Here is an 18,667-nt window from a genome sequence, read left to right as displayed (position 1 = left end):
TAAATAATAGATAGATTTATTTTTCTTCGTTCGTTATCGAGCCTATCCTGAAAATAAAATAAAAGTAACATTCATAGGAATTTATATCAGGCTTTTTTCCCTATCATTCCTTCTTTCTTTCCTCTTTCTTTTCTCTAATCTTTTTTTCTTCTTTTCTTTTTTTTTTTTTTTGTTCTTTCGTCTTATTTGATTTAGTTTAGATAAAGATATGTGCAGTCGTTAATAAAATCACATAGATAACTATCCCGATATAAATTTTATAATCTTAAAATTAGTATTATATCTACGATAATTAAAAAAAAGAAAAAATTAAAAAAAATTAAAAAAGAAAGAAAGAAAAAAGTTGTTTGAACTTAAGAGAAAAAAAATTTAGTTAGACTTACGTGTTTTTCTTTGACATTATAACGTACGTTTAATTCATTCATTCATCCATTCATCCATCCATCCATCCATCCATCCATCCATTCATCCATTCATTCATTCATTCATTCATTGAACTATTTATTTTATATTTTTTGCGAAGAACTAAAAGACTGCCAGTATTTTTTTCTGTCATACCAAGAAAAAAAGAAAAAAGAAAAAAAGAAAAAGAAAAAAAGAAATAAAAAAAAGAAAAGAAATATTTCTATTGCTTTAACGTTACGTTCGAAAAGCATTTATTAATTTTCTCTCATGAGTCTCTCTCATTTTTATTATTTAACAATCTTAAAAAGAAATACCATGATTTCTATCAATTATTATTATTATTATTATTATTATTCCTATTATCATTATTATAATATTATATATTTTCGTTTCCTTAAAATCGATATCTGGAAGATTTTCGATATAATTCTAATGATCTAATTTTCATTGGGTGTAATATAATTAACACCATTCGAACCATTGTTACCTTCCAATGTAATATTCCCTTTAAATGAATATTTTTTTACAATATTTTCGAGATACCAAAACGTTTTTGACGTTTACATATTGTATATTATGAATCTTTAAATTTTTGTCTCTCTTCTTTATTTTTCATTTTTATTTATATATTCATAATGTAATACTTAAGAGACTTTTATTATGGGAGATTCATGAGATTGGAACATGGATTCTTTGACGGCGATTTGGCACAAATCGACGGTACTTGAGCGACTACGTAAGGTACCTTCTTTCTTTTTTTTATTTATTTATTCCATTCATTCATTCATTCATTTACTTAATTATTATTATTATTATTATTATTATTATTATTATTATTATTATTATTATTACGTCTCTCTCATAGGAATTTTTTTTATAAATTATTCAACAACGTCTCTCTCTCTCTCTCTCTCTCTCTCTCTCTCTCTCTCTCTCTCTCTCTCTCTCTCTTTCTCTTCGTTACGCTGATATCTATCAGGTGTTTCGAATGAAACGCTTTTAATACTTACAGAACGATTCGTACGAATCTATCTATTTATCTATCTCATACGTTTTTCTATAATATATCCTATAATATTATTTTCTTCTTTTTTAAGAAGGGAGCAATGAATTTGAATTCGATCAAATTTCGAATGTTTATCATGCTTATCTTCTTTCTTGCTTCGTTCGTGTTATATACTCCTTTCATATCGGGAGTTAACAATTTTCGAAGCTTAGTCTCTTACCTCCTTTTTTGTTTCTTTTATTTTCTTTTTCTTTTTCTTTTTCTTTTTTCTTCCTTCGATCTTCATCTTCTTCCTCTTCTCACTCTCTTTTTAATAAACATTACGGTCGAACATACATTATATTTCTTCATTGCACCGGAGGCAGTTACAGTTCGCGTTAAATCGTCTGAAAAGGAAAAAGTAGAATTTTAATTAACAATTTGTTAAAAATGCATTTATTAATTATTAAATATTTTTTTTTTGCAAATCTGTACATCCGACTTCGTCAAACATTAAAAAAAAAAAAAAAAAAAAAAAAAAAAAAAAAAAAAAGAAAAAAGGGATGCTACAGAAAAGTACTAATGTGCGTTGTTGATGGTTCAAAAGAAAAGGAAAGGAGAGGAAAAAAAAAACAGAGAAAGAAAGAAAGGAAAACAAAAAACATCTTTAAATTTCTTCAAATTTCTAAATTGTCATAACAACTTCATAATCCTCTTTCTATTCTTAAAAGAAAATAAAAACTAATTGTTAATCTCTTGGAAAATTTGGGATGAAGGTAAAAATAAAAAGGGAAAAAAAAAAAATTCATATTTCTCGACTTCGTAAAAAGCTCATACGTTTCTACCTTCAACAAAAAAGAGGAGCTTCCGGTTGATTCCACCAATGAGCTGCCAAGAGTAAATAAAGCTCTTGATCCTGTACAGTATATCCTGGTGGTGGTTGCGAGGGTAAAGGCGGAGGTATCGGTGGTAACAAGGAATAGGACGGTGGTGGTGGCGACGGCGACAAAGATTGCGAAAATGTTGTAGAAAGTGGCGTAGGCGGCGTTGGTGGCGTCGGTGCCGTTTGTGCTATCGCATTTATTCCAGAGACCTCATCCTCCGACTTTTCCTCTTCTGCCGGAGATCAAAGTGCACTGTCGAATATAGCTAATGATCTTGTGATCACATCGTCCTATAAACATAATATCCCAATAAAAAATAATATCGATTCAATTCCAAATTTTTCATTACAATTAATAATATACCTAATGACATACTCATGACGGATTATAATTATAATCAAAGTTTATCAAAGTTTTATAAAATAATTTTAATCGATTTTAAATAGACGAATCAACACGTTCTTTTTTATCTTTCCTAAAAATATTCAACATATCGTGTGTAATTAATTAACGAATTCCTAATTGACGATTCGGAGATTAAAAAAAATAGGGGATGATAAGTGGGATGGGTTGCACTTTTTACAAAAGAAAAAAAAAGAAAAAAAAAATTTCTTCAATTTTACACAATAGCCAATCTCCTTCTTTTCTATCTACTAAACTCTAAAAGCTGTCTCGGAACAATATAACATTTTAATAATTCTAACAATATCTCAACATTTTCTCGTACCTTGAGACAACTCTCAATAAATTCCTCGATAGTGATAACACCGTCTTGATTAAGATCCAACTTTTTAAATACTCTGTCCAATTGTTCCTTGGCTTTTCTTTCTTCCTCGGCATGATGTCTTCTACCCATGAGCTCGTGAACGGCCGTAACCATTTCACCTAATTCACCTCTCGTGATGCAACCATCGCCGTTTATGTCGTACAATTTAAAGGTCCATCTTAGTTTCTCATAAATACTACCTCGCAAAAGGGTCGATAGGGTTACCAAAAGATCCTGCAGATAGAATAATTCAGAGTTAATTAATCTCAACACACATATATGAATACAAATGTTTGGTGAAACTGAGGCCAGAGGAAGATTAAAGAAAACAAAACAAAAATTCTTATTAAAATAAATAAATAAATATAAAGTGGTGACTCTCTCTCTCTCTCTCTCTCTCTCTCTCTCTCTCACTCTCTCTTTCTCTCTCTAATTCTCAGTTAATTACCCTAAAGCTGATGGCCCCGTTACAGTTAACGTCGAAAGCCTTGAATACGTAGTGAGCGTAGAGGCTGGAGTCTGCAATTCGCATGAGGGGTCGCCATTAACTAATTTACGCAAAAATCGTATCTCATATATAATTGGAACTCACTGCCATGCGGGAAGAATTTTGCGTATATGTCCTTGAAGGAGTCCTCGTGAACCACACCTTCCGGGCATTCCTGAAAGTAAACACGAAAAAAGAGAGTATAAAAAAAGAACAACTTATTATACTTCCTCTTCCTCTTCCTCTTCCTCTCTCTCTCTCTCTCTCTCTCTCTCTCTCTCTCTCTTTGTACTTAATTTATCCGTCTAGGCCTCTTTTAAAACCCCCTGCTACCCTCATTTACATTCTCTATCTCTCTCTTACGTTCTTTCTCATTCTCCAGGAATATCGCTCAAGAGTTAAGCGACCCGTACACCTTTCTCGTTAGGCTAATTGGTGACGAAGCCTCACTCAAACGAGTTTTCCTCCTTCGTGATTCCGATTGGCAGCGACACGACTCTCGTTAATATACTTACATATGTATATATATATATATACACCTTAAGTACTCCGTCTGCCTACATACTTCATATTTTCTCTCATTTCTTTCTTTTTTTCCCCCCTCTCTTTTCCTTTTCCTTTTCTTTTTTTCCGTTTTTTCTTTTATTTCTTTTTTTATTTTTTTTTTCTTTTTTTTTTTCTTTTTTTTTTCTACACCGTCAAGACTTTTTGAAAATGTTAGGAGAGAAAAAAAGAAAACAAGAAAAAAGAAAAGAAAAAATAGAAAAGAGAAAAGAAATCTCGTCAATTACGGTAATATGAATAATTCTTTGCAGATAAGAGAATCTCATACGTATTTAAAAAGGACATTCGAAATGAGAATTCCGCATACAATTACCGAGAATATCTTCAAAGCTTACAGGTAATTGATCAAATATTATTCTTTACGCATGTCAACTAAATCCTTTTTTTTTTTTTTGTTCTTTATTAGGAAAAGAAATAAAAAAATAGAAAATAAAAAAAGAACGAAGAAATTAAAAAAAAAAAAGATTCAACTCACAACTTCGTACATATTTATTCGAGTTAAAACGAAAAAAGAGAAAGAGAATTTCGATCATTTTAATCGAGATTCATAGCCGTATAATCTATTTATTATTTGATAGAAATCTTTTTTGTTTTCGTTTCTTATTTTTTTTTCTATTTTATTTAGATGCTCGGCAGAGACTTCTTCATTGTCATACGAACAACGGAGAACACTTATTTCGGAAAATTTCAACTGGGATGATAACATAGTACCGGAATTAAAGATACTAGCTCTTCGTGTTATAGTATCGTCATGGGAAAATAATCCCATACTCAAAGAATTGCCAAATTGTATGGATCAAGATGTTATTATAGAAACCTTGCCCACTGATCTTCCCTTTGAATTGACTATTACTAAGATAGACGACGAACATTATTGGGAACGTGCTGCCAAAAATAGGTTGATCATTTTCTCTATTTTTTTCTTCTTTTTTTTTTATATTATTTTATTTTATTTTATTCTCCTATTCTAATAATTTATTAAATAAATATTTAAATAATGTGTGTGTGTGTGTGTGTGTGTGTGTGTGTATTAAATAAATTTATATTATTTTTATATTTATATTACAGAGTTTATATATTATTTACTATATCATATATAATATAATAATATATAAATATTAATATAGTATAGTATATTTGTAGCATTTATATTTATATATACATATATGATTTCTAATAGATGGTCCTTTAATAATCCAAACGATTACGATAAATCATGGCGACGATTATACTGCGAACGTCATTTGGCCGAATATTTGGAAAATTTTGAGCCAAGTTACTTTGAATCGCAAAGAGATGATTGTATGAAAATTGTTGAACTTTCGAGCGAGCACGTGCGTGTATTAAAGTTGGGTGCTCTAAAACCTACCAAGTGAGTGCAACGAAGGTGCCAACGAATAATATATCTTTTCGACTGAACGCCTTCTCACAATATTCCTAAAGATTATTATTAGATACACGTTCTCGGCCTCTTGGCTAAAATCGTCTCTATGTTTGCACTTGAAGCTAAGTTGAAATTATGCTCCAAGTATTTCAGGCCATTACTCTATTACGTGGTTTTAAAGAAGAAGAAAAAAAAAAAAAGAGAAGAAGAAAAAAGAAAAAATTTTAAAATCATCATAATTAAGCTGAATTCAAAATAATTATAATTTAATCTATTAATTAATAAGTAACAAAATATATATATATATATATATATATATATTATTTATTAATAACATAATTAAAACGAACAAAATATTCTGAAAATTATTATTCTTAGTATAAATACAAAATGATATCTTGCGTTTTTTATAATTTTTCTTTCTTCCTTTTTGTTTTGTTTTATATAGTATAATTTTTTTTTCCATTATGTATATATATATATATATATATATATATATATATATATATATATATATAGTTTTAGCGCAGATAAATTAATAAAAAAATTAGGATTGTTTTCTAGACAATCAATCTTTATGAATTTAATTTTTAGAAAACCATTGAGAGACGATGACGATCATGATAATCTGTACAATGACGATGTGGTCGAGCATATTCCAATGTCGATAATCTTACCGCAATTACCGTACCTCACTGAAATGTCCTTGAACATGGGCATGATCTATATGGACGATGGTTTCGAATGGAGAGATTTCGAGTAAGCAATTATTAATTAAATGATAATAAATATTTGTTGTTAAAATTTTTGTTTCTTTTCTTTTTCTTCTTCTTCAATAGATTAATCTTATCAAATGTGAAAAGATTTTCAGTGAAAGACTGTTCGGATCTTGGCGAAGGATTGAAAACTTGTTACAATCTGAAGAAATTTAGTTTTACGAGAAGCAAGTTGGATCGAGCCAGAGTTGCTGTTCTTCTACAGAAACTCGTAGGAAATAAAAATGTTAGCGAAGCATTAGATAAACGACCTACGTGATAAGTATTTAAAAAAAAAAAAAACAAAAACCAAAAAAAATATACAAATAGTAATATACAAATTGACTTGAATTTAACTTATCGATTTGTTTTCTGTTTTGGGAATGGGAACAGCTTGAGGAATTGGATTTTTCGCATTGCAAGCTATTTGATTTGGGTGCACAAGCGGTCGCTGAATTTGTATCGTTACACGGACGATTGAAAGTACTTCGCTTGGTCAACAATATGATCGGGGCCGAGGGTATAGCTGGTATAGTTTATGTTTTGTTAGAAAGGGAATCAATGTTGAGTCATCTCGATTTGAGATTGAATCCATTGGGTGATGCCGGTGGTATTCACATTTGTGCACGTAAGTATAAACAGATAATAATATTCTCTATTAAATATCAACAGAGAGAAAAAATAAAAAAATAAAAAAAGCAGGACGAAATTGAAAATCACTGATCTGAGAAAGAACGAGAATGAAACAAGATAATTCGAGTTTTATTCATTTGAAAGATCTCGCGACGCATATGAAATATTTGACGATGTGTACGCACACGCACGGACGAACAGACAACTTAACCAACAATGAAAATTTATTGTTTATTCGTTAATAGTATTACTGAGAAACAAGCACGTTGAGGTTCTAAATGTCAGCAGTTGCGAATTAAGCTCAGCCAACGGAGAAGCGATAGCCGAGATATTCAAGGAGTCTACGGATATAAACGTCGAAACGTTCGAGATTGATCTGTCAAATAACAATTTCGGTCCAATAGGTAAGACTAAGAAGATTTCGAATTGAAATCTCTCGTTAAATTTTTGACGTCTTTATGATTACAACTTATATCCACGTTAATCATGTCGTTTAAATATATATATTATATATATAAATATATATATATATATATATATACATTTTTTTCTTCCACTAATATTCTCAAATTTATTATTCCACACGTTTACATCTTTTATGATCTGTATTTTTTTTTTCTTTTTTTCTTTTTTTTTTTTTATCAACGATTCCCAAAATGTATTCCGCCGAACCCTGGAGTTCTATTTAACGTCCAAAAATTATCGGGGACGTTTGAATTTAATATTATTCGATGCAATTTTGGGAAACTTTTTTTTAATTCGTCGATCTGAGGATTCTGCGAAGTATGAAAAAAAAAAAAAAAAAAAGTTTTGGAATACGGAATGCTTCAAATCATTTTAATGATCTTAATTATCCTTAATGATAATCTTAATTAATTTTTTTATACTTTCAGTTGGCAAACTGTTCGAGAAGATCGTTGAAACTAATAAATATATCATTGGATTCGACGCAAGAATGTGCAATTTCACGAAGGAATCCGAGTCCTCGATATGGCAAAGTGTACTTAGGTGAGCCATCAACCGTATATAGATAATTTTTCAAACCTTTGCCCTACAAAAGAATGAGAGATTCATTGAATTTTTAAGGACTTTCGCTATTCGGATCGAAGTCGGATCACTCGTACGACTTACAAGTGAGATAATGAATTCTCGAAAGTGCATTTCGCTCGGTTTTATTATAATATGACGTCATTCCTTTCCTGCAATATATCCATAATTCATAGAAAAATTATGAGGGCCATATTTGAAAATTAATTTCCGTTATAGTGATTTAACATTGAAAAGAAAGAAAGAAAGAAAGAATGAAGAAAAAACGTATCATATATTCGACGTCACATTGCAGACTTGATTTAAGATTACAAATTAAAAATATTATTTATCATCGTTACAACTATGAAACGTTGATTGATAACAAAAACAAACAAAAAAAAAATAAAAAAAAAAATAAAAAAAAAAATAATAATAATAAGCCATATTTAAAAGCTAAATTATCGTCGTGTTAACTTAATATTAAAAAGAAAAGAATATTTATGATCTGGCATTATCGGCGAGATTACAAATTTCAAATCAAATGCTTAATCTTAAACGGGGGTAGGAGGGGAGGGGGAAAGAAAAAAAGATATTTATGACTTCGCATTATCGGCGAGATTACAAATTTCAAATCAAATACTTATTCGTCATTATTAAAAGCTTAATCGTCCAATAGTCTCTTGTAAACATGAAATTTCTATAGAACGAAAGTGCTATTTTGTGCACGATACGGAAATATATGGGACTTGAAAAGAGCTTCTCGTCGTCATCGACGTAGCTCAGTAGTCGTTCTCCTTGTAATATTCATGAATATCGATCCTCCGTTGAATTCGTTGGCATCTGTACGCGTGGATCTAATCGAGCACGAGTTAGAATCGAGGAAGAGGAAATGAAAGGGAAAGGGGAAAGAAATAAAATAAATAAATACAAGAAAGAAGTAGAAAAAGTTCAGGAATCAACGAGAAACAGACAGACAGACAGAGAGAGAGAGAGAGAGAGAAAGAGAGATCGATCTAACACGGCATAAATTAATCTAATGCCTACTTCGCAAACCCGTTAATTATTCTTCTCACGAAAAGTTTCTAGCTCGCAAATATTTCTTGGCAGGCAGCCAAAACTTAAAGAAGTAGAAAAAAAAAAAAAAAAAAGAAAAAGAAGAATTATTATCGTTCGAATTTCTCAACGATTAAAGTCGACGACCTCTGTTGTTAGATGATCGATAAAAAAAAGAAAAAATAAAAAAAAAAAAAAAAAGAAATCATGCAACATTATTTTTATCTTTTAGAATTTCCTTTTAATAGTTTCTCAGGACAATTCATCTTTCTTTTCTCTCTTACTTCTTTTCTTTATATATTTATTTATTTATTTGTTCGTTTGTTTTTCTTTTTTCTTTTTTCTTTTTTTTTTTTTTTTTCTCATTTTTTGGACTAAACCAACGCTACATTGACAACATCGATATCCTTACTTTTTTATTCACTTTTTATTTTCTTCTTTAAAGACATGCAACGTACTCAAGAGTTTACTTGAGTGATCTTAAAAACAATCGATTATACTTTTCTTCTCTCGAAAATAACTTTTTTTTTTTTTTTTTTTAAGATATATAATTATTTCATAAATTTATATAGGAATATTTTTTTCTAAATCTACAAGGAAAAGAAGAAGAAGAAAAAGAAGGAGAATTAGTCTGCGAAGTTTCGAAAAAAGAGTAAATGATTTTTTAATATCATCTAGGTATATACTTTCGCCCTATATTACGATCGAGACACAGAGATGGATATGTATAACAGGTCGTTGAGATAAAAGGGGGAAAAAAAAAGAATGAAAAAAAAAAAAGAAAAAAGAAAAAAGAAGATGTAAGATTTTAACCTGAATATTTCCATTTTTTTTTTTCAGAAACAAGAAAAAAAGAGCACAAGAAAAAGTATCTGGCGTACAAGGAAGTACTCCACGCTCGTTATCACCTCGCTTGGATCCCGAGTACCCAAAGAAAAATGAGACCGATGACGACATTATCTCTGTCGAAGGTGAGGATTGATTACATTTTTAACTTTACATTTTTATCATGAACATGTAATATGTAATAACAAATTTTTATATAACTATATACGTATGCACATATAGAGGAGAAAAAGACAATTTTCAATAGTCAAATTCAAGTCAATCAAGTCAAATCTACGGAGAGTGTTTATCCGATTGAAGAAAACAACATGGCGACGACCAATAACTTTAACAAAGAAGATATTAAAGAAGAAAATCAAAACGAAATTCCATAGAAATAAATTATAATTGTAAAATTATTTTATTGTATTAAATGATACTCCAATTTGATATATATGTGTGTGTGTGTGTGTGTACGCGTGTGTATATGTATGTATGTGTATCTATAAAAAGGCAAAAAAGAAAAAAAAGAACAAAACCGAAACTAACTGTAAGCAGCAATTTTTTTTTCATTTTTAATAAACTCGATTTTGTGGATCACCCTGTATAGATACATATATATATATACTTATACAGAATCAAAAATTCATTCTCGCAAAAAGTCATTAAATAATTAACTTAGTTCTGTAAATATGATATAAAAAAAAAAAAAAAGTAAGTAGAAAACCAACGAGAAAATAAAAATTTATATTTATTCTGTAGAAAAAAGGAAACAAATGAGATCATTAAATTCCATCGAAATATTGTTCGTACGTGACATCCAAATTTTCATGTGTTGATTTGTTACACGTCCTAAAGATGGGGATGGCGAGCGGCCGGCCGGCCGGCAGATGTGTTCGGGGTGAATGGGTGGATAAAGGGTGAGCTGGGGGAGGGTGCGCACGCATGCGCACGAAGGTATTTGTTTTATGGCGATATTCAACATAAAGCGTTAAAAGTAGGCAGCAGCAAAGCATAACAGTTTCTACGGATTTGCCAGTGGGAAGCTACAGCGCGTAAAGCCGATGGAAATTGGAGCATTCGACCGTGTACGGAGTTCAAGGGGATGATTCCGACGACTTCGTTCATGTGAATACATACATACATACATACATACATACATACATACATATATATATATACATGCGAAGCGCCCTCGGACGAACTTGCACGCGATCGCATCAAATTAGATTTTACTATCGAAGAACACCGAATTACCACTCTGTTTCCTTCTATATATACATATATACGTACATGTATATGTGCGCATATATGTATGTATAAATATATATATAAATACACGTATATATACGTGTGTAACAGGATCCGATAAATCTGTCGAGTTCGCCGATCAAGATGACCTTTTCTTCGACGATTTCGATCGGCATTGAACAATTAACTGAGATGGGAATGATCTCAGGAATGATAATAACTAAATACATAAAACTTACATACGCAGATGACCCTACATTTATATGGTTTTATCTTTTTTTCTTTTCTTTTCTTTTTATTGTTCTTTTTTTCTTTTTTTTTTTTTTTTGTTTTTCTTCAAACATAATAATTATTAATATAATTTTTCTAAAAAAAAAAAAAAAAAAAGAAAAAAAAAATTACACATATATTTGTATATATATATATACGAAATATATTTAACGAATCAATGATATAGGAGTTCATTGAAAATATTCAATAACGTAATATATGAATATACTTAACCTGAAATACGCGTTAATGAAAAGAAAGAAAGAAAGAAAAAAAAATAGGAAGAGAAAGAAAACAAAAACAAAAAAAAAATAAAATAAATAAAATAAAATAAAATATAGAAATAAAAAGAAATTGATCAAAAGCTTCTCATTCAGATAAATAAATTCAAACTAATGAATAATATAATGATATTAATGAATATGATCAAAATCTAGTTGACCTAGATCCTCTTGTTAATGAAAGGGATCTATTTGTCCTTACAAAACATTAATTTGTGTAAACCTCGTTCTTTCTTTCTGTTAAATATATACATACATACACACACACATACACATATCTGTGTCTGTTTTCAAGTATATAATATAAAGTAATGCGAAAAGTAGATAGATATACGAGAAAACTATGTACATTAATCGATAACGCTACAAATTTCCATTTATCGATCGTCCTCGAGTAACAACATAGAAATATAAATTCGTAGTATAACACGTGCCCTTATTTCACGTACCACCATTCTTAATGTTTTTCCACAGGTGCACGCGATAAAACGCATAATTCACGTTCATATCCGTCTCAAGTGTATACATATGTACATACAATGACATTATATGCATAAATATTATTACACGTAATTATATCTTTGAATCCGTAAATGACTTTAATTCGATCACGTGTCGATCTAAGGAATTTTAACGACGATAATACGTCTAATAACCCCCAATCAAATCTTCCCCTTCTCTCCACTACCCTTCTCTCACCCGTTTAATAATAATAATACTTCTCTTATAGTTAAAAAAAATTTTGTCCTACGTTCACAAAGTTTACATTTCATTTTCGTAATGAGCGAGTAGACTTTTTATGCTGTACTTATGCATTTTTACATATACATGTGTGTGTATGTGTGTGTGTGTTTGTTGTACGTGCTCGCACGCTCGCTCTCTCTCTCTCTTTATCTATCTATCTATCTCTCTTAAAAGAAAGAGGAAGACTTTTTTCTCCTGTTTTCTTAAGTTAAATTTTGCTAAAACTTGAGCACGCTCGATGCTTTTATCTTCATCCGTGTCACTTATGTACACACATATCAAATATACATATAAGTATGTGTAGGTATACACAGATTGTCCCGTTTTTAAATGATCAAACGACTGAATATCTCCTAACCTGTCGTTTTTACAATGAAATGTTTCGTATAAAACTCATTAATTTTTCAAGAAAATAATGTAAAGACACGTTTTTCATAGATGTTCCATCACTCTTGCGCAAGATACGCAAGTTATAATAACTGTTTTTTTTATTAAGGAAGACTTAGACGTTTTAAGCTCGACAAAAAAAAAAAATGATGGAGAATATTGAGAAATGGCCTTTTCATTGATAATACATCGACATTTTTGATGCATATCAATTTTAATCCGATTTAAAGCATGACCATTTTCTTCGTGCACGGGATAACAAAATATTGCAGAAGAAAGTTACTTGCTGTTTTTTTTTTTTATTATTATTATTATTATTTTTTTTTTCCTTTTGTGCGTTAGATTATGCTACCATTATAAAAATATATAGATTCTTATCTATAAAAAAAAAGGAGGGGAAAGAAAACCAAAGAACCTCGAAATGATTTTGAAATATTTCATTTAAAAAAAACAAAAAAAAAACAAAAAAAAACAAAACAATAACAAAAAAAGAAAACAATAAATGCCATAACATTTCCGTCTTAAAATCGGGATAACCCTGGTTCGAACAATTTTTTTCTCCAAAAATGTTATCCTTTCGAAAAGTAAAAATTTCTAATGTCATAATTTGAACACCTGTTATATCTACATATATCGTAATATAGTTATTATTATATTATATTAAGTATGACAAATTAAAAGGATAAAAAGATATTAAAACTTCGTACGTGAACTGACAAATAATTTTATAAGGATAAAATGAAACAAAGATATAAAAGATACATACATACATACATACATATATGTACATATATATATGTATGTATATATTTAAATTTGTAACTTCAAAGTTACACGGTACTATAAAAAATTAACAAACTGTAGAATAGTACGAATGGGAATAATCGATTTTTCAAAAATCATTTGAAAACTTTCTACCCACATATCGTACGTATATATTATATGTTCAAAATTAATATTTATTAATACCAAGCGAAATAAAAATAAACGTATGACGTTAGAATAATTAAAATACACACCAATTAACCTACGGCATAAGATATGCAATAGGTGGTAGGTATTCCATTGCAAATGGTTGGATATAAAAGGGTATCACGTGATCATTGTGAGTTGGTATTACAGAAAATGATTACATATATATATGTATAATTTCTTCATACATATACATATACATGTACATATATATATATATATATATATATATAAAAGACTAAGATTTCTTGGACGACTAAAACGAAATTGGAACGAAGCCACGTATACATGTTATTTGGATATGCGTCGTCTTGGAAAAGAGGAAAAAGAAAACAGATGAAGAGAAGGAAAAATTCGAAACAAAATCAAATATTTGAGATCTTCGAGAAATAGAAACGACAAAAAAAGAAAAAAGGAAAGGAAAAAGAAGGAAATGAGCATTTCCCATCTAGAGTATTTAAGAGCGTTCACAAACTTTTTATTATAAAAAAGGTAAGTATGTATATATGTATACACACAAATATATATATATGTGCGCGCGCACGCATATACACATAGCCATATATATATATATATATACATAGAGACATATATCATAGATAGTACCGTCGGGTTAACGAACGTTCCGATCGATGTGTGTATGTGCAAGGCCGGAAGAAAGAAGGGATGGTATAAAGAGGTGGAAAGAGAAAAGGGAAAATAAGGTAGAAAGAGAGAAAGAGAGAGAGGAAGAGAGAGGGGGGAGGGAGGGGTTAGGGCGAAGGAGGGAAAAGAGGTAAGTGGAAGTGGAAGACGCAACGAGGTGAAGGTGGATAAGGATAGTAGAGATGATAAGAGGGAGATCAAAAGAAGCAATCGTTGCTGAGTTGAAAGACGCGCTTTGACTTTTTACGTGAAAAAAAAAAAAAAAAGAAATAAAGAAAAAGAAAAAAAAATCTACGGCTGCCTTTCTTCGCTCCGCCCCCTTTTTACAATGCCAAACCTCTCCCTCTTACAAATACGCGCTTGTGTATTATATATATATATATACGCGCGCGCGCGTGTATACACTTTCTTTCTTCCTCCATTTATTGTTCTATTCATCAATTGTCTGATTACAAAGCAATTCTTTTCGATAACCACGATGAACCATCAAAATCGCGTACAATTAATATATATATATATACAGGATCGTTATTAATAAATATTGTTTCTTATTCGTAGGAATCACAGAGGAAAAAAAGAAAAAGAAAAAGATAAGAAAATCTATTCGAAGAAGAAATAGAAGAAGAAGTAGAAGTAGAAGAGAAGTAGTAAAAGAGGAAGGAGAAGAACAAGGAAGAGAGAAACAGAGCCAAGAAAATGATGGTCTAGTGTGTTATGTGAAGTGGTTGGCGGAGTATAGCATAGAGGAAATAGAAAAGAGAAGTAGCAAAAAGGGGTAGAGAAGTTATGCGAGAGTAGGGTTGCAGGCTGTGGGTGAGAAGATGGAATGGAATGAGATGGGGTGAGGTGGGGTAGGGGAATGGGAGGTAATAAGAGATAATCTCAAGAAGTAAAACTTATGTACCTGCTTGAATCCTCGATACATAACACGAATCTCTTGCCTCGAGAACTTGGTCTGTCTGAGTAGTTCCTCGAGGGCTACAGGTCTGGCGGTTTGTTGTCTCGCCCGCGTGCTCTCGAACTCGAAAAGAGCCTCTTCCGGTCCCGGCGAGTCCGGTGGTGTCGCCATGACCTTCGCTTTCCTCTTCCACTCTTTCTCACTTCTTTTGTTTGTTTTTTCCTTTCTTCTTCTAACGAGAGATTCCTATATTCCTCCCTCCCCCCTCGCTGTTATTCTATTTTTTTTTCTTTTTTCTTTTTTTTTTATTTTCTCTCTTTTTATAGGTTAGCTTTCAATAGAGTTGTGGTTAGTCGCCATTTAACCAAAAAAAAAAAAAATGGCGCCTGCGTTTGATCTTTTTTTCTTCTTTTACTTTTTTTTTTTTTCCTCGAGAGGGATATTACCTTCGCGTGTCTGCCCCTTATTGATATCCCTGCGATATCACTTCAATTTGTTGTTCTTTCTTGTCTCGTTCCTTTTTTCTTCTTTCTCTTTTTCTTTTTAATTATAACAGTGTTTTATAATATGTTCCTCAAAGGAGAATCTTAAAATTATTCGCTCGTATTATCGATCTCTTCTTCCGGTTGACCTCCGTGATGACCTCTGAAAGATTGATTCTCATCGATGCTCGTATAATGGCGTTAATATCATCTTTTTTGAAAAAAAAAATAAAAATAAAAATATATATTAAAAAAAAAAAAAAAAAAAAAGAAAGAAGAAGAAAGAAAAAAGAAAAAAAAACATAAAATAAAATAAAATCTATATAATGCATATAGCGCGCTCGTGATCGATCGTATGTGCGCGTATGCGAATGTCTTCTTAAGGTATATACACACACATATACATATACACGCACGTATCTCTCTCTCTCTCTCTCTCTCTATGATATGACCCTAATCCTGTATATACACACAAGAATGAAGAAAGCATGGGGAAAGAGAGAGAGAGAGAGAAAGAGAGAGATGAAAGAAAACATGGTCGAGCTTTAATCCTGACCGCGGACAAATAAAAATGCGAAGGGAGAAATGGTTGGCGAACCGTATATAACACGAGTGTCAATAAATTCTATTCTTTTGCTTTGCCTGTTGTTCTTTTCTTTTCATTTTTTTCTCTTCTCCTTTTCTTTTTTTTCTTTTCAATTTTGTTTCCCTCTTCCTTTTCCTTTCTATGTATAACCTCTATGGTACTTGCGTATCTCTTTCGATTACTACGCTAGTCAAAATAAAGTGTATACATCGTATACACATACTTCTTTCTTGAATTTAATTACTTCGATTTTACTTTATTTTGAATAATTGAATAAACAAACACATACATATATATATATATATATATATATATATATATATATATATATATATATTGTTTATTCAATTAATTAGTCACTTTTATTTTTTTCATTTTTCGTTCTGTTTTCATCGCGAACTTTCGTAAGTATATATATTTACATAAATTACGATTAAAATTTTTTTTTTTTTTTTTTTTTGAGAGAGAGAGACTACGTAGGTCGATTATTCGTATAAATGGTTTTTGAATTTTACTTCTTCTAATCCTAAGAATGAAAAATTCAAAAAAAGAAAAAAACAAAGGGGAAAAAAAAGAAAGAAAAAAAAATCGTTCCAGAGAGGGAAAATAACGAGAATAGGATTTTACACGTGCGTTATGCGTTCATTGAGCGATCATCGGAGTTCATGGCCGAAACATTTATGACCGTACGAGACGGCTTGAGCCATGCTAGTGCGTGTATACGTGTGTGTATATATACGAAATAGACGACGATGGACATTGCATATATACATATACATATATATCCTGTGTATTTTATATATATACATATATATATATATATATATATATATATATATATATATATATATATATATATATATATATATATATATATAGATAAAAGCAAAATATTTGGAGAAAGATGGAGGTATCGATGGAGGTTGGCAAGAAATTATTTCTCGTAAAATAGAGCAATGATTGAATGAATAAAAATAAAAAATAACACACACACACATATATATATATATATATATATATATATATAATATACGATTTCGATGATGTCAATGATGTCAATATAAAAATTACAAAATTTCAATTATTACAAATTTCTAATCATTATTACGTTGAATTGTATGTAAAAATTAGAATAAGAAATATAATAAGGATATAATGAAATGAGTGAATCGCTATAAGTATCTGAATGCCATGAGAGTAACAGAACGGAACGTAACAAGACACGTACCTGCGCGAAGATAGATGGAATTCCTCTCTTGGCCCCTCTCGCTTGACTCCCTCACTCCTTCCCTTTCTCTTGCAATATATACTACACTTTTCTCGCAATAAGGGTATTGTCTTCTAAGATATTAATTATCGAAGAAGAATCGACCTTCTTGTCCCTTCGACATCATTTCCCTTTCTCCAATCTTATATATATATATATATATATACATATATACATATACATATGTATATATATATAACCGTATTTCTCAATTTGATAACAATTCATTCACAGATCACCTTTTCCTGTCTCTTTCTCTCCCTCTCTCTCTCTCTCTCTCTCTCTCTCTCTTTGGCTCCGTATAAGAAAAGATGCGAAGGATAGTTTGTTTCACGAGTGTAAAGTTTATTCAGGTTCACGTAATAAAAAAAACGCCGTTAAAAGAGAATAAACGTACGAATATATTTCTTAGACGTAAGAAATTCTAATCGTTTAATGAACGAGGAATAATCGTTTTGTATTTTTAAAGAAACGTAATAGTGGGAGAAATTTTTCAATCGTTTTTCGAAACGGATACTATCGAAAATTGAAGAGAGAGAAAGAGATCAAACGGAGACGTCGAAACGAAACTCCCACGAAGAAAAACAGTACAAACCGACCGATCGACTACGCGGCCGGCGGTACACTGATTGCCCGGGTAGAGCGCGCCGTACGACACTCTATTCCCCCACCACGTTAATCTCTCGACGCCGAATTGACCAATCAACGTCGTCGCATTTAACGTCGCTACTTGCTTCTCGCTATACCGAACGTTCTTTCAATAGCCAATCGGTATTCGTCTTTGTTGAGTTTTATTATTTTCGTTGATTAAACAGTAGACCGTAGGTAACTGAAAATATCATAGTATCGTCGATTAATCGAATCGTTGTAGTCATCCTTGAAACTCTAATGTCACATGCAAATCTCTCTCTTTTGAACCACCATCGATAAATTTTATTAAAAATAATCATAATTTTATATATATATATATATTTTTTTTTTTTTCTTGTTCTTGATCGAAAAATATGAATTCTACGTGCTTATTATGTTTCATATTGTTTATTCAACAGAATAGACAATATATTTTTTCAGCTCAGAGAAATATTAAATCAAAGCTGTTATTATTTTAGAATTT

At 30.6% G+C, this 18,667-nt stretch overlaps 2 protein-coding genes across 4 annotated transcripts; one reads left to right on the top strand and one right to left on the bottom strand.

Moving 5' to 3' along the window:
- Nucleotides 1–1,482: 1,482 nt before the first annotated feature.
- LOC124432729 (Kv channel-interacting protein 1) lies at nt 1,483–18,184 on the bottom strand. The gene is made up of 8 exons (XM_046981844.1): nt 17,793–18,184; nt 17,515–17,695; nt 15,225–15,863; nt 3,633–3,702; nt 3,489–3,559; nt 3,002–3,274; nt 2,236–2,564; nt 1,483–1,797 (listed from the first exon to the last, which is right to left on the bottom strand). The coding sequence occupies exons 3-7, from the start codon at nt 15,387–15,389 to the stop codon at nt 2,517–2,519; spliced, it is 627 nt and encodes a 208-aa protein (XP_046837800.1). The 5' UTR covers nt 15,390–15,863; nt 17,515–17,695; nt 17,793–18,184; the 3' UTR covers nt 1,483–1,797; nt 2,236–2,516.
- Nucleotides 3,709–11,322, top strand: LOC124432728 (dynein regulatory complex subunit 5). 3 transcript variants are annotated; one of them, XM_046981842.1, is made up of 10 exons: nt 3,709–4,428; nt 4,717–4,989; nt 5,272–5,463; nt 6,070–6,234; nt 6,339–6,477; nt 6,624–6,858; nt 7,109–7,267; nt 7,757–7,871; nt 9,786–9,916; nt 10,014–11,322. In XM_046981842.1, the coding sequence occupies exons 1-10, from the start codon at nt 4,325–4,327 to the stop codon at nt 10,163–10,165; spliced, it is 1,665 nt and encodes a 554-aa protein (XP_046837798.1). In that variant the 5' UTR covers nt 3,709–4,324; the 3' UTR covers nt 10,166–11,322. The 3 variants fall into 3 exon arrangements, with proteins under 3 accessions (XP_046837798.1, XP_046837797.1, XP_046837799.1); XM_046981841.1 differs by having other exon boundaries at nt 6,315–6,477; XM_046981843.1 differs by having other exon boundaries at nt 4,375–4,428; nt 4,498–4,989; nt 6,315–6,477.
- Nucleotides 18,185–18,667: the final 483 nt, after the last annotated feature.

Source organism: Vespa crabro, chromosome 1 (assembly GCF_910589235.1).
Source record: "Vespa crabro chromosome 1, iyVesCrab1.2, whole genome shotgun sequence".
NCBI lineage: Eukaryota > Metazoa > Arthropoda > Insecta > Hymenoptera > Vespidae > Vespa > Vespa crabro.
Note: the sequence above shows the minus strand (reverse complement) of the source record. Positions and strands in the feature narration are given on the sequence as shown.

Coding starts and splice junctions, on each gene's coding strand:
- LOC124432728 (XM_046981841.1), top strand. CDS start 4,325: ATGAATAATTCTTTGCAGATAAGAGAATCTCATACGTATTTAAAAAGG. Junction 4,990..5,271: donor GAACGTGCTGCCAAAAATAG/GTTGATCATTTT, acceptor GATTTCTAATAG/ATGGTCCTTTAATAATCCAA. Junction 7,872..9,785: donor ATATGGCAAAGTGTACTTAG/GTGAGCCATCAA, acceptor TTTTTTTTTCAG/AAACAAGAAAAAAAGAGCAC.
- LOC124432729 (XM_046981844.1), bottom strand. CDS start 15,389: ATGGCGACACCACCGGACTCGCCGGGACCGGAAGAGGCTCTTTTCGAG. Junction 3,703..15,224: donor TGTATCGAGGATTCAAGCAG/GTACATAAGTTT, acceptor GTTTACTTTCAG/GAATGCCCGGAAGGTGTGGT. Junction 3,275..3,488: donor ACGGGGCCATCAGCTTTAGG/GTAATTAACTGA, acceptor TTCTATCTGCAG/GATCTTTTGGTAACCCTATC.